Consider the following 20,062-nt stretch of genomic DNA (forward strand, 5'->3'; position numbering starts at 1 on the left):
TGATTGTACAGCTGGTACTCTCAGTTGCTGCACACACTGACAATAAAAATCACATTTTATATCCCTCGCATGAACAATTTTCACAGATTACATATACAAGTATATCCATACTGAACTAAGATTAAATTATCTTTGTCAGCAAGCATGAAGTTTCAACGGAGAATTAATTGGTGATAATACACATCCAGGAAACTCATCTTCACATGCTGATTTAGACAGCGCTGATTACTATATAAACACTTATTCGGGTTACTCATTTCATGCTGGGATCCGGAATTGACATCTGCTGGATTACAGAGCATTTAAATGATGATAAATCTACTAGCCATGGATGGGACTGAGATTTTAGGACAATGTTGACAACTTTCACCGAATTTTGACAGTTGTTTGTGTTGACAGCTTCCACTGTATATCAATAAATCTCAGAGATTTAAAATTGTATTCACCTGTGGAGATATTTTGTTTGTGAAAAGACACCCTCGTGAGATTTCTCCAAGAGGTCAAAAGTATTTAACACACTGGAAAGACTACGAGGAAGCATCTGTATTCAAGGACAGGTAGTTAATGCCTCTGAACAGTTAATTTTATTTCTGTACTTACATATATGACACTTGAAAAATGTATGCTTGTAACAAGAGAATAATACATAGTACAGTTGTAAAAATACTTTATCTGTAAATAGTAAGTTGTGCTGAACTTTTCCAGGTGTATATATCTTAAAGCTGAACCTACATCTACACATTCAGTCTATTTACAGTGAACATACAAACAACTCAAAGTCTGGTAAGAAAGTTTACAGAATGTTCATTTAATACATATTGTTCTTTGCCCTCATAAGAAATTATTCATTGGTCATATCTGATCTCTCGTGGGGAAAAGGCATAAAAAGGCTTTAAAAGTTGCCATATTGACACATATAAATATATGAGTCAGTATACCACTGTACACAATAACATAAAGTAACCAATAATATGATACATATCTGAGGTCAAGGTTATAAACAAAGGAGACAAATGTGATGAGACATTTTCATTGTTTACTAAAGAGCAAAACCAAAAAAGCTACATAAAGTCAGATTGTTTACTCCAGTACAATACCCTCTCATGAAGATCAAACATTGGTATAGGAAGTCAGGTGAGGTTTCTAATCTGCCAATCAATCAAGGTGTAATTGTCTTGTTGTATTATACATTCCATTCATTGTTTGGCATTACAATACATTGTATCTGAGTCCATCTGCACCAAAGCAGGAGTTGTATCTGAATATTTGTTGTGTTTATTTGCTCCAATCAGCATGCAGATAATAAAAATGAGTAATATCTGACTGGTTGATAACGCATGTGTTGTTCATATAAACTAGTTCAAATTTAGGTCACGGTTCATCTGACCTCCTAAGAAAGTGCCATCAGATCATCACACAGGAGGGATCATATCATAGCAGTGTGTGAAATAGCCACTAGCCCATGGCTAGTAAACACCAAGACAGACCAGTAAAACACAACAGTCACTAGGCCATTTGGCAGGTGAATTTTCATGGGGTCATTTTGTAAAAATATCACTCTCTTAATACACTATTGAATCGTGCAAGATTATGGCCTGATAAAAATGTTCATCAAATCAGCAGCTTAATGATGAAACCTGTGTCTACATTCATATTTCAGTCTACTGAAGGTTTTTGTGGGCAATGGCTAACCCAAGTAACTAGGAAAATTTGGAAACTATTTCACACACAGTATCATTGTAAACATCTTCAAGACATTGTAAATAAAATTACCCATAACCAACAAGGGACTGAACTAAATGTACATTCTATAGAAAATATAAACTGTAAATTTTATATCTGTCAAATGTAAAATGATACGATATCAATATCAACGATGCCGATGCCGATGCCATCTAACATTCCAAAATTGTTTCTCATCATTGATTCCCTTAAACAGCAATATGAACAGCTTTCTACTGGTGAATCATTGTTCATCTTATCCAGTAAAACACATTTCATATTAGTTAAGCCTGTCCAGATCTTATCAGAGATGGTATCTTTCCTTGCCTTGGTTGTTTGACAAACAAAACAAAACAAAACAAAATAAAAAGCCTAGTGTCAAGGATATTTTGAAAACACAATTGATGAGAAACCATATTGTAATGAACTTTATGCCTGAATTCAAGCCTGAGGCCTGAGTGTTCAAATCTGTCCATGAAAAACATGTAAGCATCTACATTGGTAATACTGAAAAACTCTCAAGTTACTGTGACACAACCCCTGGCAAGGTGTGTCTCAAAATGCTCTATATACAGGTGCAAGAGTGTGACTTATACTGAAAAAGTAAACATTGGCACATGTGTTATACTGGAATTCAAAAATAAAATATAAATAGCATTCTTTTCTTCTTTATGATTGATAACAAATGATACATATGTCAATCTGAATAAACGATGAATAAATTAATGAGTGTTTTAATCAATACTTGCAAAAAATGCAGTTTGTGGATAAAGGAAACATGACAACATAATGGCTTTAGCACCGTGGATGACTCCATGACTCATGACTAGAGAGATAAACAGCAAAATACAGGGTTGACTAGGATTGACTAGAGTTGACACACTGCCTTAAAAGGTAATTTAAACATGTCTGTAGTACTCTACCACTTCACAAAACAGACCACTCAAGAGACTGACTTGATCCAGCTCATCAGTAATGGTATGATTCGGTAAAATAATTTGAAAGTTCAGTGTTCTTAATCTTCTTTTGAGTAGTATATCAGAACTTGGCATGAACTTGGAATACTACTGCCTCGTTGAGTGGCTGGCCGTAGAAAGTGTGGGTTCAGGAATACAGTTAGAGAATGGAACAGAGAAACCGCAGCTGGATTGTAAAACAAACAGACCGACACACTGACCAAACCAGATCATCTCTGTTGAATGACCATCTTACCCTCCACCATCTCTACACATTGCATACCCCAGTTGTGAACCCTCCCTTCACTGTTGTCCTGCTGGAGTACATACCACCAATATGCAGTGTAGCCATAGTGTCTCAGTACATCAAGCTTGTCTCAGAGTTCATTCTAGTCCCTTACATACATTATACCTTCTGTTCTTGCAAGGAACCAGGAAATGACCTTCTGGACAAACATCGTGCCACTTGCACAGTGTAATGTGTACCACTTGGGTGGACCTTACTACTTTGACAGATAAGTAGGACAAGACGGAATTGAACCAAGACCAGCTGATCCAGACACAACTAAGGGACTAAACCCTGCCCAATTACTGAGTCGGAGACTGCTGGAAGAAGAGGCCACCATGGTCTGGTAGACAGATGCGGTATGCAATGGTACAGACAGTGGAACATATGCTCCATACGATCACCTTAATACTCTGAAAATTGCTTTAGTTCCAATCCAGTGAAAAGGTATACTTCAGATTGACAACATGAATACCAAGGTTCTCTTTCACCACCTGCTCACCACTGATCAACAGGTCAGTTTTTGTAAAGAGCACTTGACGATGAGAACCTATCTGACTGCCAATCCTGTCTTATGGAAATGTTAGCACTGGAGCATAACATCAGTATGGTAACTGATCAACAGATATGTGGATATTCATAAAGTTTTGAGAAAACAATATTGCAGTGATCCCTCTAACGGTTCACCAGAAAGATGAAGGATCAGCATAATGTGGGGGATGTCCCTGATAGACAAGTCGGAATGCTCTCTGTGAATCAGTACATGAGGTTCCAATAAAAATGATTATTTGATTAATTAATTTGTAGTACAGGCACTGACACTTTAATTGATAAAGGTGAATTCATAACACAAACAGACTGAAGTTTCCTTCCTGTATCTAAGTAGTTTGCATCCGTGCCACTTTAAAAAATCGTAAAACTTAAATGCTATTTTCATCTGACACAAGAGTGTTGGAGTAAGCTGCCATGTTTGATCATCAATTAGACTCAGTACCCTGCCACCAGTCTATCACCAACACCTTGCAGTTTGTGATCAGCATATATGGTCCCATGGATGATCTACTGACTCGTGACAAATGTTACAGTTAAACTTTGCAATCTGAATAACACATACTGAAAATAATACAAATAAAAGTCAACCAAATAACTGATAAATTGATAATACTTCCTGAAAGCTATCGTTTCATTGATGGCTCTGTGTGTAGCTGAGCCAAACTTCTCTCTGAAAGAACACAGGTGCATGGGATCTGTTGTATTTACTGGTCAGATTTCCATGGCAACCACCAGTCTCTCAGTTACTAAGCAGCATGGTCTCCCTTTGATATAACTCTTCAAGGGTAAAGAAATAAACAAAATGTCTTGGAGACCAGCCATAACATGCTTGACTTGTTTAAATAAAGACTCCTTTTAAGAAGAAATTCAAATAGACTGGTGTGTGGCATGTTTTATAGATTTGTTAATGTCTTTGAAGAAACTCCTGATGTGAAGCTGTCACGAGACAACATGGTTTATTTGCTGGCAGTATGTCTGTGTTGTCTGTATATACCATTACAAACTATATATAACCTGTCCTGGGGGGATGCAAATACTGCTACACTTTGTTCCTTACCAAAGAGAGGAACATGTTTATAAACACACACTGAACAGACTGTATGACATGGGAGGCCAGTCATCCTGCAAACATACCTTGTCTACAGAATACACACGGTTCACCCACAGCCCTGGGATATTAGTAGCAAAAATTTCATCGCTTATGACATATTTCAATAGAATATAAACTTCTATCAGACAGACCCTCAAACAGAAATGAAAACTGAACAATCAAAATACTTCCACGCACTTAATACTTTACCATGTCAAGAGTTCTTTCGTTTCTGAAATTTGAGAGATTCTATGGACACCTTCACATTATACACTGAAAGGGTTTATAACAGGTAATCTAAAAATATTTTCATCTGATGACTAAACATTCATAAAACAGAAAAGTGAGGGAGTTGGATTTCCTACTGCTTGTAACAGTGTAAGGGGATTAGACCAGAAACTGGGTCAGTATTCTGTGGCCCTGTGAGGAATCACACATGAATGATTCCAATGATAAGTGAACTACACCTCCCCATAGAGAAATGTCTCAGGACAATTGACAGTCCTAGCTAATGAGATATAAGTACCTCAAACACTTCATTCTTGAGCAAATCTAGAGATCCTAAATTTGTAAAAGCCCTGTCTCCATCTAGATGATGACCCAAAATTAACAGAGAAATTTTGTCAGTTACCGGATGACTGCTAATGACATGACCAGACCATAGAGAGAATCATCCTTTAAAACCATTTCAGAAGACTTCTGTCCACCTACAGTATACACAATATTCATTATTAATACAATTATCCCGGGGCCATTGAGTGGAACTGAATGTATCATTAAATACATATGTATGCACTGCAATTACGGATTCTGTCCAGCTAATATTGAACACATGTCAATACTACCCCAGGGTTATAATACTTGTTTCTTTTTGGAATTTTCAAAACCTTTATGAACATCCACCTCATCCTTGAAAGCAAGGAGCCCTAACTGTGAGTGAGAGGCTTCATTCAGAGCCTTGGAACGTATGCAACTCTTGTACTGTTCAGAGCTGAGGTTGGGATCACACACTTTCTCGTGCCACAGATGGAAGATACCTGGGTCAGTGGCTCGGATCACCATGTAGTCACTCCTTACATATTTCTGATAGAGAAATACATCTTCCCCACCCCAACCAGTAATCTGCTCATCAAATCCTTTGATTTTCAAGAAGTCTGATCGGAACTGGCAAGTCATCCCATATCCAAAGTCTCGCCAGAATCCTGTGTCTTTAGATATGATGAGTTGGTCCTTCAGGGATGGAATCTGCATGTCTTGTAGTGCATAGACAACATTTGGATTATATAGACTAAACACTATAGGATAATATACCCGTTTTCCACGCTCTGCATTGAGTCGGCATCTCTCAAGAAATTCATTATTAAATACAATGTCCACATCACAAAGGAACAGTAAGGTATCACCACTCTTCCAGTTTAAGGCACCAATCTGCAGGCCACGGCCTCGTGCAAACTTCTCATTCAATGTTACAAGTTTCAAATGTTTGAATTTGTAAGTTTTAGCTATTTGGGACATAATATTCTTCACTTCTCGTAGTCCCTCCTTCCCAAAATATACCACTGTTAAATACACTCTCTTATCCTGCTTTATGCAGGTGCTGATGAAACGATCCATGAATAACCGGAAGGTATCCACCCGGCCTGAGAGGGGCAGGATGAGGTTGACCCACTCCTGGCTGGTGGACATAGTGTTGTTCCTGATCTGCATGGGAGGACCAAATGGCCTCATCATCACCAACTTGACATATGAGTAGGGACTGTTGGTGTCTTTATTTCGGAAGTATAACTCATAGTGTGACCCAGAAGTCGGTTCAGTCCTGAAAACACCTTCCAAGAAGTCTTCAAAAGTATATGGCTTGGTGTTTTCAGATCTATTGACATTCAGCTGATCAACTCCAAAGGCAACCATTTCAAACAGATCTCGCTTCTTATACCCAATGGGTTTTTCTATGACACGTTTTCCCAGGCCTGGTTCGTGCATGTATACCCTGTTCAGAGTAAACCGATCAAATGCAACAATATCATACTCAGTCTTCAAGGCAACTCCTTGATGGATCTCAGCAGCTTTCACCTTCTCCTGGAAGTACCTGATGAAGTCTTCTGTCTTGTTCTGTATCACAATGGTCTTGCCCTCCAAGATCTCCTTGGACGTAATCTCAGCTACAGTTGGACGGGCTGCTGCTAGTTGAGTGAGGTTATGAACTCGTTCCTGGGCAGACTTCAGCTCATTTTCCAGGCTGCCAATACGGTCTCTGAGGATGGTTACTTCTCGATTGTGTCGGAGTTCTCTGTCCCTCAGCATATCTCGCACCATGCGACTCTCTGCGGTGTGGTCGCGGATGTTGGGCATGCCTTGGGTGGCTTGCTGGAAGTGGCTGTCCAAACCAAACTTGGCCACAAACATCATGGTCATTACAGACAGGCTGAATAGCAGGAAGAGTATGCGTGGCATCGTGTGCAGCGGCGGTGATCAGCAACTCCCTCAATCACCCTCCTCCCTGCTCTCTCCCCATTCTCACCTGGTTGCAATCAACTCATCTGAAACACCAGAACACAACAGTTAGGACAAGTTACATGTAACATTTGTAAAGTACCAGTAACATCAACGCTATAAACTCTAGCAACACAACCATCTGGGAAAAGTCACATTTGACAAGTTTAAAGCACATGTATTTTAACAGTTATGACAAGTTCTATGTATCATGTATGCAACACTAGCATCACAACAGTTGAGATATCTTACATGTAACATGTGAAATACTTGTAACACAACTATTTAGTCACATGATTGAAACATTCTTTGTTTCATCATACAAGAATGACGTAGCTCATTCACAGCAAGACTCTATGATGAGGATTATTACTATGAAAAGTAGATTGTGCACCCGATTTAGTTTTTAACAAAGAGGTTTGATATCCATTCTTTACAGGATAAAACCAATACCTGTAAGCAGAGAGTTATTTGAAAACATGACTGATGTATTTTCAAAGTCACCCTTCACAAACCAAGATAACTACAATGAACACAAGCATATCATAACACTGACCATTAAGTGACTGAATGAATATGACCTACACCCTGATTGTTTGTAACATGACCTACACAGTGACTGAATGTTACATGACCTTCACCCTGACTGAATGTTTATGACCTTCACCTCGAAGTTTTCACTGAGGTAGAACCATACCATAAGACCACATAGATTACAGTTGTGTAAAACATGTCTTCAACAGAGTTTGTAAGAACCTCTTAACTAATGACAAGCATAGTGTACTGGGTGCTTCTGACCCAGAAACCCCTATCACTATTTTGAACATGGGTTGGAAAGACTATGGGTTGAAACATAAGCAAATTACCTTGCTAGAGTCAACACATGTTACTGATTGTAGGGGCTGATAGAGAGCAGTGTTGAGAGCATTATAACATATTTAGTTAGTTGCTAATGCTTATGTCGTGTGGGAGAACATGTAGATAGTGACAGCTGCTAGATTATTCAAGCTAAGCTCATGTTTCCAAATCACACTTATTGTCAAATTAGGTAAGTACTTAAGTATAGCCGTATGGTGCCGTCTTTCAACATAGTCTTCTTATCTTCATTGAACACCTATCAACAAGTGAAAATGACAAAATAAACACAGGTTTTTCGACCAAAACAGAAAGTTGTGTCTGGGTACTATCAGTCCAATGATAACATGTTTCTGATTCACACCACATTCAAGCAAACAGCTGCTAGCAGGCAGAAACATGTGTTGCTGTGCCGGGGAAATGTGTCCACCAACCTGCTGCATATACACTACAAGTGAAAATGGTATTTACCATGCTGCCCTTGAAATATCAGAAACCTTTCAAATTGATGCATGTCTTTGACCAGGGAAAAGAACAACAGCAAGCAAATTAAATTATCAGAAATTGTTCCAAAGGTAACTCAAACTTAACTCATAAGAAAATATTTCATATTCAGCATCAAACCTTTGAAAAAATGCCTCCATATTTTCCTGCACCCTGTTACTTCCATTAGAACTAAAATAGACACAAAGAGGTGAGTATACTTCAGTGCTGGCGTCTTAAAAACACCATTTTGTGCAAAAATCTGAGATTTTTAATAAAGTTATTCTTTGAAAACTAAGGCATTCAGCCCTTTTCACCTACAGCATTCTTCAAATGTGGGCCAACGTTTCAGGCACAAGCCACACTCAGGGGTGGACTACCTCACATATCTGAAATCCCAATCATAGCTCGAAACAGGAGACAGTAATACTTCGATGATAACATCTCAGTGCCTGGTACATCAGATATATGCCAAGATGGAAATTGTCAAGCCCAATCTAAGACAGTGTTCTTCAAACAGACGAGAAACTGCTGTGAGTCATTCTGTTATGACAATTCTCATAACTGGAAGCATACTGGTTTGTTTTCATACTGAGCAGAAATAATGACAAGAAAGCAGACAAAGACACTGATCAGGGTTCAGTTTGTACCTACACATTGTAGTACTTTCCAAACACCAATGAATATATACATTAAGTGCATCACACATCACATGCATTAAGTGCATCAAAGCATCACAGCATCACAGCATCCAAAACAATGGAGCCTGCAATTGCATAAGCATGATATACCAAAATGTTTTCATAGCCAACCTGTACAGAAACAAACTAGTTGCTTGGAAACTATTACATCACTGACACACGAGACGATTACACTCACAGAAAACAAGCATGGGTTCAGTCACCTTAGAATCCAACCTCACCGAACATGTACAGTACAGGGTTATAAAAGCTGCTATTCAAGAAATCCAAGCTGTTTTGTATCCATTAACTGAGATACATTTCTCAGAAACAAGTTGCATGTTTACTTTGATTGATTCTTCAGGTATCAATGTGACAGGGTTATCTGAAGGTGTTCAGATAGGTCAATCAGAACTGGTATGTTGCCAGCGACACAAAAACATAATCAGGCAAACCAGGATTCACACCCACAGTCACAACTTCCTGGCATGCCTTGGGGAAGTAACTCATCTGAATGTCAGTGTTTGCTATTTCTGTATAAACTGAGTGAATATGCAATAATGTTTTTGGTTTCATCCACTGGCATATGAGAATTGTCAAATGCTTATATTACAATGCCAACAAGCAAAATGCTCAGTAAGTCTGTTTGAAAACTATCTGAGGTCTACATATATAAAATAGGAACACATGGTTTTACTTTGACTCATAGACATGGGTGCCCCAGGGGCCTAAACTATTAGTCTTATGGGTCCTTGTTGGTGATGTGAGGGGCCTGTGAAGGGACAAGGTAGGTATATACTTGTATATTTTGATGATCTCTAGCACGAATCATCATCATGTGGACTGAAGGGTGAACTGCTGCAAATCACTGCTGTGAAAGAAACAACCAGTCATGGATGTGTTCTTCGTAAAGTGAATAATATTGTGTGTCCATTCTCTACATCTGTGCATGTTGGACGACATATCACATAAAAACCCTGATACTTATTAAAATATGAAATTATACTTACTAATACAGAATGAAGGGTACCACATTTTGTATGACATATAATACTTATAGATAATTAATGAAGAGCGTCACCCTCTGTATGACATATAATACTTATTGATATTGAATGACAAATATCACATTTTGCTTTAGATTTAATACTGATTGAAGAGTATCACATTTTGTATGACATATAATACTTATTGATAATTAATGAAGAGTGTCACCCTCTGTATGACATATAATACTTATTGATACTGAATGACAAACATCACATTTTGCTTTAGATTTAATACTGAATGAAGAGTATCACATTTTGTATGACATATAATACTTATTGATAATTAATGAAGAGTGTCACCCTCTGTATGACATATAATACTTATTGATATTGAATGACAAATATCACATTTTGCTTTAGATTTAATACTGAATGAAGAGTATCACATTTTGTATGACATATAATACTTATTGATAATTAATGAAGAGTGTCACCCTCTGTATGACATATAATACTTATTGATACTGAATGACAAATATCACATTTTGCTTTAGATTTAATACTGAATGAAGAGTATCACATTTTGTATGACATATAATACTTATTGATAATTAATGAAGAGTGTCACACTCTGTATGACATATAATACTTATTGATACTGAATGACAAATATCACATTTTGTATGACATATAATACTTATTGATAATTAATGAAGAGTGTGACACTCTGTATGACATATAATAGTTATTGATACTGAATGAAGAGTATCACATTTTGCATCACATATTATACTTATTGATACTGAATGAAGAGTATCGCATTTTGTATGCCAGAGATAAATACTGTTGGTGTCAAGTGCAACTGTAAATCAGTTCAAGTGATTCTATCACCACTAACAGCCATGTTTCAATGTCTGTTAATCACATGGTAAATCATCACTTTGGCTTGACTCTGCAGTCAAGAGTGTGCATGTGTTACAGCATCTAACATCTCCTAAATCTCCAGGTAACTAGCTGATCCTGACAGTTGTAGATACAGACAACACAAGCGGAGAAGGAGGCAAGCCAATGTACCATGCAAGAAAGATGCATTTTTGTCCGTTCTACACCAAGCGGGGTCCCCTGAGAATGACATAATAATGTACTCACACTAATAATTAGATTATCAGTTTCTATTCCCAGCAAGCTAGTGTGAAAATAACACAGCTATCTTTATGCAACAACAAACTATCTTCCTTGTGCTTTTTTAGAAAGATTACAATCTGACACAACTATCAAAATATTATTTTTTCAAACTGAGTACTTCGTAATGATCATCTAGTGTTGTTTCATCTCATTATCAACTTCGCCTCATCTGAACTGGACTCTCCATGTGGCACTCTGATAAAATATTCCCTCAGCTTTCAACTTGGCTCTCAATGTTTAAAATGATGATCATATAAATATATTGCATAGCACAGAGTAAACTGTTTTAAATCTACCATTTTAAAGAACATTATCTTTCTGATAAGAGAATTCTATAAAGGCTATAAACCAGATGTATTGCCTACCTGTGATAGGAGACTTGAAACTGTTTTCCTTAAGACTACTCGCAATCAGTTTATCCACTAACCCAGCTTTCCAGGGCAATCTCAATCTTTGAATGTTTGACGCCAACATTCGGCTCAAGTCAGCCTTATAAGACGGGAAGCCCTAACCTGCTGGCCTCCGGCATCACAATGAGCAATCACACATGCGGCAACAATAAGCAACAAAATTGTTCACACGTTTGCCATTAAATTTAAATGGCGTATGGAATGATATCAAACGTACAATGGAGTATTTTGTCAATCTTGCAAAATTTATGAAAACCCACCAACCTGCAAATCATCAACCCATCTTAACGCAAGCTGCAGTTCATGATGTTCTAGCATGCCTGTGCTGATGAAGCTGTAGAACAGGACGTTCTAACTTACATGTGCCAAGAACACCTAAAGTCAGGCAAGGTAGTACATGGATCTGACCAAACATTGTTCACAGGCCAATATTCCCCAAAGAATGATTATCAGAGACACCTGAGCTCTACCCAACATTGTTGGGCCATTCACAGACTCTTCAAACAACTCTGCTTTGAAGTTTGCAACACAGGCGGATGGACATAGATGCATATGTGATTGCAAGTCAGACAGGCAGACACAGATAGCTCCATGTCCTGGACGAAAGAGCGGACACCAGCCCGGGAACACAATAAGGCTGTAATCAGGTGACTCCCTCCACACACTCAGCTCGCCTCTTCCTGATCAAGTGGCAGGAAACGCCCAAGGTCCAGTCAGATAGGCTGCACACCAGCATCAGTCTGTGATTCATCTCAGCTTCTCGTCATCATACACCACTTGTCTGGTCACAGAATTTATATGGTTCCCCAGGTTCATACAAATCTGACTCTACAAATGTAACTCTGTACACAGAGTTGAACGTCAATGATCACAGGAATAATCAAGGCCTAAATGTGACTGTCAATGTCATCAAAACTCATTACAGAGTGAGTGAACTGGGATTAATAAATAACAGTTAGTAGAGTATTTCAGTTATATCATGGTTTTACTGATTTGTGAGTGAGTGAGTGAGTGAGTGAGTGAGTGAGTGAGTGAGTGAGTGGGGTGTAATACAACTTTGAGCAGTATTTCACTTCCATCATGGTATTGCTGATTTGACAAGAGTGAGTGAGTGAGTGAATGAGTGCAGTGTAATACCGCTTTGTATTTCTGTTACTGATTATAATGACAATCTTGATCCATTTCTTTGTCAAAATGCATTCAGCTCCTGTACGATTAACATTTAGAGCTCAGATGCCTGCAGTATTACAAATGGGGTTATTTTGGCAATGCACAAGAGCATTATGTATTAGAGAAAGAACTTTCTATGTATCTAACACTGTGATACAGGACTTCAAAGTCCAAGTCCTCTTCTAGCCTGTGCCTCAACAAGCATGTGGAACATAATTCTGAAATATTTTTTCCTTTCCCAAGAGGTGTTCCATTATTCATAAAAAATATTCCCAAGACTCATCACCCTGTCTAAACTTGATGACATTTGCACAGTAAGCATGGTAATGGTGTGGAGCTTGCTCCTGATGATCCTCCTCAGATACTTCAAACTAGGACATTTGTTGTTCAATGGTGGCCAACAACAGTTCAGCTGTATCGCAGTGACCTGCCTCCAGTCTGAACAAGGCACACCAGAGGTTGATATAATGAGGAGTGTCCCACACCATTCAGATGTCACCCAGTCTACTTGAGCTGCCTCTTCAGACAAGCAAAGAAACAACATATGATGACTGGGGCAGTAGTGTAGCCTAGTTAAATCATTGGTTTATAATGCTGAAGGGCCTGATTTGAATCCACATATGGGTGCAATATGTGAAATCTGTTTCTGGTGTCCCTTGCCATGCTAAAATATTGCTAAAAGTGATGTAAAACACATCTCACTCACTAACTATAATCATTGGCGATAGTTGAAATGGTCTAACACTAATAACCAGTATGTAGTATATCGTGTGTCATATGTTGTTCATGGAGTGGAAGGACAAGCCAAACCCTTGTGCTGTGTCACAGCATGTCACACAGTACCCCCTACACACACAGAAGATCCATACACACAACTGCACATAGCCTCACATGCACAAATGAACAGGTGTTCAGGAATCCCTACATAACATCAGGTGCTCTGATAAAGCTGAGTATCTCCTACAACAAACAGCCTACAGAAGGAGTCACAGAAACTCTTTACTACATCTCTCTCTGAACTTGCCAATATATTTCTGCTTATCACAGACAAAACTGACAAATTTCAGGCTTTCCCCAAAAAAGTCTCTTTGTCAGAATCCACTAACATCTGACCCTTTATGGATTTATAGATGCTTAAGTCATCATAACTGAACTGTTTCACATAAACCATGTCTTAGATACCAAAGGTCAAAAGCGCAAATCTGTACCTGATGCGAAAGTCTAAAAGAGCCCCACACACATCCTCCCCAGCCCTCAACCTAGTAACATTCACACAGGAAGTCATGTGTATAAAAACGTCCAATCATTTCACTGATCAGAAAAACACATCTTAAAGTGTATATCTGCAATTTAGTCCAATGAGGATCATGACAAGGAGCACAGCAAACCTTTGATGATGATGATGCTGAAACAAGAACCGTCCTCATCTGATACACACCTGTCAAAGGCTTGTGACATCAGGTTATCTCCCCTTAACACTTCTTAAGTTTCTGAAGCTATCAAATAATCAATTAATGCCCAATCAAGTTTATTTTTATAACCTTCAGTAAAAGTAATGCTGCTAGCATATGTGTCTGTCATGGAAACATGATGGCACGTTGAGAACTGAATCCTGCCAACCTCTGATGTCAACAGGTGCAACTTATCTTAGACTGCAACATTTGAGCTAAAGTCCAGCAAAGGATTCACCAGCAGGCAGTCTACAAAATTCACTGACAGTGGGTTAAGAAAACAAATCAGAACATAACCTATTGCTAATGTTTTATATGATAAGGACAGTTCTGTCTTAGGAGCCAAAAAACACAGGAAACAATACTGTGAAGAACACAGAGCAAGTAATGTTTTCCTGTGTGTAACTCACTGGTTGATTCTGGGTGAACTGGGTGAAACTACACTATAGTCAATCATGTCTACCACCGTTGTGTTGGATTCCTGCTATCTTTATAGTCTAGGGCTGGCATACTGCTTTAGAAGGTGTACGAAATACCTGAATATTAGGTAGTAACAAAGTGAAGTACAAAGTGTGCTAAAGAAATCGTTGCAGGTGCTATTGAGACTCTAATATAATAAGCAGGTACGCTCAGTTTCCAATTTATCGAATACCAGCGTCTCGAATATTATGCGTAATTCGAAGTACCTGTCGGTCCTGACCATTTTGTCTACCATCATAGACACACCTATGTCTTGAACGCATCGATAAGTCAGATTTATTACTTGCTCCCCACCTTGCAATTTGACTCATTGCAGTTAGAGTTGCACCCACATCTGCACATATCTGCAGCCTCATCCACAAACTCACCGACAACTACATGTGAACCCACACCCACACTCACACCCACACCCACACCCACACCCTCATCCTCATCCTCATGCACACTTACGCCTACGCCTACGCCCACACCCACTCCCACATCCTCATTCACACCCACACCCACACCCACACCCACATCCTCATCCACTCCCACATCAACAACTACATGTGAACCCATACCTGGTGAACACCCACATCCTCATCGACACCCACACCCACACCCACACCCTCATCTTCATCCTCACCCACACCCACATCTACATCCTCATCCTCATCCACACCCACACCAACAGCTACATGTGAACCCACACCCACATCCTCATCCACACCCATATCCTCATCTTCATCCTCATCCACATCCACACCAAAAAGCTACATGTGAACCCACATCCACATCCACATCCACACCCACAACCCACACCAACATCCTCATCCACATCCACACCAACAGCTACATGTGAACCCACACCCACATCCTCATCCACACCCATATCCTCATCTTCATCCTCATCCACATCCACACCAAAAAGCTACATGTGAACCCACATCCACATCCACATCCACACCCACAACCCACACCAACATCCTCATCCACATCCACACCAACAGCTACATGTGAACCCACATCCACATCCACATCTGCATCCACATCCACAAAAGGTCATGATCTCCTTGTATAAAGAACTCTGGCTATCAGGACCACATTGCAGTGAGTCTTAACACTGGAACAGCTGTACCATTTCATATAAGATCAGCTACTATGTTGAAAAATATGCTGTAGCCTCCTTCACAACCCCCTTGTCCTATAGAAGCATGAACAGAAAGGTGAGTTGCCAAGTCATGAGGTCATGATATCCCCTTCTGGAGTGTGCTATGCATTATATGCAACAAGGATGCTTCCCCATGGGCCATGTTACCTCCTGTAGGTATAATATGGAAGGTAAGCGTGAACAAACAAACACCTCCATCAACACCATGCAACGTGAGCATGATCTGTTGGCTTTGGGGCAACATCCACCTCATTGCCTGGAGCTTGTTGTCCTGATGGTATCATCTTCCAACACTACAACACATTACTGCTGCCTAGACCCAGCTACAACACACATTCTGCAGCTTCAACAAACAGCCCACTGAACCACTGACAGAAAACAGCAAAATACTTTGATGATTAGGGCAATTCTGGTTTCCACACTAAAATGTGGTTGATTTCTTTGAAATGCTACCTCAAATAGTCCTCCAGGTAAACCTATGCTGACCATGCTTGGTATTCATAGTGTGAGTCAATAACTAGATGTTTATGTGTATATCACATGTTTTCAAAACAGGAAGGAGCCATGCTGCTTATTGTCTATTATTCTTTACCAACATGACAGCATACAGCTTGCTTGTTTTGTTTATATAGCATTGCATGTGCTTTATCGCAACAAGCTTGTCTTATTGGGGGAGAACAGAAATGTTTACCAGGCTTTATCTGGGACCATTTGTTCATGTTTGTGTGGCTTTCTCAGACTCTACTGTCTGAGGTTTAAGATATGAAAAATTGTGTCACATGACTATAGCTCACCTGTATATATATAGTTAACTATTTCAAATGTGAAAAAACAGAGCCACTTGTTAGAGTTATGTTACTGCTGAATCACAAAATTTTCGGCATAAATATTGAAAAAACACTAACATTTTATGACCTGAACATTTAAAAAGCATGTAACAAAAACAAAATAAATAAAAGTAAAGCATGAAAACAAACACATGAGCATGATGATGTGTCACTATGATCTGACAAACCTTACAAAGTGTCCGCACTGGTGCACTAGCTTCTGAAGACATCATGCTCTCAGGTCTGAGAAAATGATTTTTCAGGGAAATTAAAAACTTGGTCAAAGAGCAAACATCCAATAAAGATCACAATTTAAAATATCATGAAAAGCAGGATAATTGTTAAGAGAACTTTTAACAAGCACTGTCAGTAAGGTGACATAATCCACAGTCGCAACATGCTGAACTCTAGAGAACCATCTAGAGAATGGTTCTTAACATATTCCAGTTCGTACGTACATACAGATGGACAGAGCCTAAATTTATATCCACCGCTTCATGCTAAACGTGCGGCAGGGGATAATTACCCACACACCAGATTGTATTATGTTTTGAAATGGAAAGGAGGTAATCCTTGGCCATGGGAAGTTTAAATTTTCCATCATGTTTCAAACACAAAATCTAGGTCAGATCAAAGTAAAGTTTAAAATATTATAAAACATAACACATGGTGAGTACCACTGCCAGCTACTGCACCAATGTTCAGGACATTGTGAGTAATGAGGAGTAACAGTTTTTTTCAACATGGCTGCTGTGGTAACCACATTGAAAATAAGACTCAGATCTTTGGTGCAAATTGATGGAATCTTCACAAATGTTGCCAAACAGGCCAAGATGTGAGGTCTCTCAGCTTTCAATAAGGTGAGCTAAAACTCAAATGGTTTTGGTAAAGATGATCTAGTTTTGCTCATGGCGATGCCTGCTGCAATCCTAATACCATAGCTTATTACAACTACTTGTCTGATGTTGACATAGTTTACATCAGCAGCCTAGCAGCCCTTTCATCACATTTTCCCCATCACTTTTGAATGTAAACCAAGCCCACACTTTGTATCCATAAACCACCCATGTTTAAGCAGATACTGACAAAAGCATTAACAACTATACCACTGAAAAAATTGAGAGCTCTATCTACTATCATTTCACCACTCAATCATTTCCGTTTTTAAGACCTCGTCTGATATTTTGGCATGACGCCAGATAAGCTTTGTTTATACTTCCATAATAACAGTGGCAAAAACATCTAGGGTTTCACTTGAGAAAATATGAGGAAAAAACTAATGGCAACGAGTATGTCTTGAGATGACTTGAACTTTGCACATGAATGACTGAAAGTTCTCCTGTCTTCTCAGGCAATATCTTATTTGGTTAAAGACCTGAACAAATGAGTTAACGAGCGGCCTTGCACAAAAGCTGGGCCAACACAGCGAAGAACATGCTGGGTGGCCTGATCTTCACATACAGTTATTTTGAGAGGGTTCAACAGATTTTTGCTGAAAGGAAATTCAAGGAGGAACTTTAATATTTCTTAAGAAGAAAAATTAAACATGATGCTGCTTGATTTGTTATGCCATGTGAAGAATGGCATGTTATGGCTCATATACTAAGAGTCTGCTGCCATGCTCTAGGATGTCAATGGGGGCTGGTGCAGCATGTACTAGGTGATTGATGAGGAGTGGCATATTTAATACCCACTTACTTATCTGATCAACAAATGTCCTACATATATGGCCAGGCCAGACAAGTCTTACATACTGTACTGTGGAGAAGGTCTTTTAGAAAAATCAGGTTGAAATTCCATGAATTCAAAAAGAATGAGCTTGTCAGGTATTCAAGCCTGAAGAGATGGAAGTTAGATTTATAACTATGGTTAATCCCCACATAATGCACAATGAGTATGTTGCTAAAGAACCAATGACCACAATCTGGGCGAAATTAAGATTTTAACAATTGATTATGAGATACTGGCATGTTTAAGGGAAGCAACTCTGTAAAGCAAATTCCAGTGACTTGATGAGAGGACAACCAGTCACTTCCCCATCCCTTAAAAGAAAGTGTGTAGCTCCTAGCAGACACTTGATAATAACAATAATAATGTCTATTAATACCACACCTTTTCCACATACGCGTGCATGCTCAAAGCGCTAATACATTATTACCTCGAATTACCTAAGCTGTCTGTGAGGCTCTAGAAGGTTACTAGTCTCATGACCTATTTCACCGGGCACCCATTTTCTGCTGGGTGAACAGAGGTAATGCTGAACAAGCTCAGATACCTAAGGTGAGACCACATGTATCACAAGTGTTTCTTTGTGGGGCCTAGAAACTCTCAGGAGACTGCTTGACCTCAACTGAGTTGTGACCTGAGCTCTAAGCACAGGACCACGTGCAACCTTTTCTGGTGGGTTATTTCAGGTGAGTCCTACCCCATTCTTTGGCAACATCACTCAGATTCCAACGAAACATTCTTTCTCAATTAAATGTATCTGAAACATTTCAGTGTCAAGACTTGACTAACCAAGTTACACATGAGGTCTTATCAGGTAAGCTTTCCCATCATCACAGTCTTTATAACAGTGAACAATTTATTCTGAGCAGAACATCTGACTTTTGTTGAAGGACAAGCCAGTAATGAACAATAATCAGCACATCACTTTGTGGATATTTCACACACTATTCTTTCACATGAGTTTTACAATAGCCAACATTTAAACGTCATTTGGCTGTTTTCAATTCGTTAGTGCTACCAAAATTTTATCCATGTCTGTTACTAGTGTCAGTTTTGACAAAGTAGCAACAGTTAATAAGCTGGCAGGTAAGTGTCTGGTAAAAAAGCCAATGTATTCGTCATTCTTACTGAAGCTGAAAGTTCACTCAAGGTTCACCTAGATTCCCGTGACGTGTCATATCTGGAGGGAGATATCAAATTGTCCAATAGAGTTACAGATCTGATTCTAATGAGCTATGTACAGCAATACATGGGTGTCTGGATACACTCCCTCAGTAGAATCCTCTCTCATGGTCATCCAGCCAACTGCAAGGCAGTGGAAACTTACCCCTGAGTTCTGGGCAGACCACAGCTAGTCTCCGTTGCAGCTTAACAAGTTCAGCTTATTTCAGCAGTACTTAGAGTTTGCAGCTAGTTCTATATGAACAACAAAAAACGGCATTCAATTTCAGTTTTTCAGCCAAAAATCTACTTTGAGAACAGGTTAGCTCAACATTTACGTCCCACAATGTAGTGGTTGTAGGCTACCAGATGAGCAGGAATTTCATGCCAGAATTAT

General features: G+C 39.1%; 1 protein-coding gene across 1 annotated transcript in view; it reads right to left on the reverse strand.

Moving 5' to 3' along the window:
• Positions 1-787: 787 nt before the first annotated feature.
• LOC137283410 (chondroitin sulfate N-acetylgalactosaminyltransferase 1-like) overlaps positions 788-20,062 on the reverse strand; it is a 59,660-nt gene continuing 40,385 nt past the window's right edge. The window contains exon 3 of the mRNA XM_067814883.1: positions 788-7,143. Within this exon, the coding sequence (XP_067670984.1) occupies positions 5,459-7,057 (1,599 nt within the window). The 5' untranslated portion in view covers positions 7,058-7,143 and the 3' untranslated portion in view covers positions 788-5,458. The remainder of the gene's footprint in view (positions 7,144-20,062) is intronic.

Source organism: Haliotis asinina, chromosome 5, assembly GCF_037392515.1.
Source record: "Haliotis asinina isolate JCU_RB_2024 chromosome 5, JCU_Hal_asi_v2, whole genome shotgun sequence".
In the NCBI taxonomy this organism is placed as follows: domain Eukaryota; kingdom Metazoa; phylum Mollusca; class Gastropoda; order Lepetellida; family Haliotidae; genus Haliotis; species Haliotis asinina.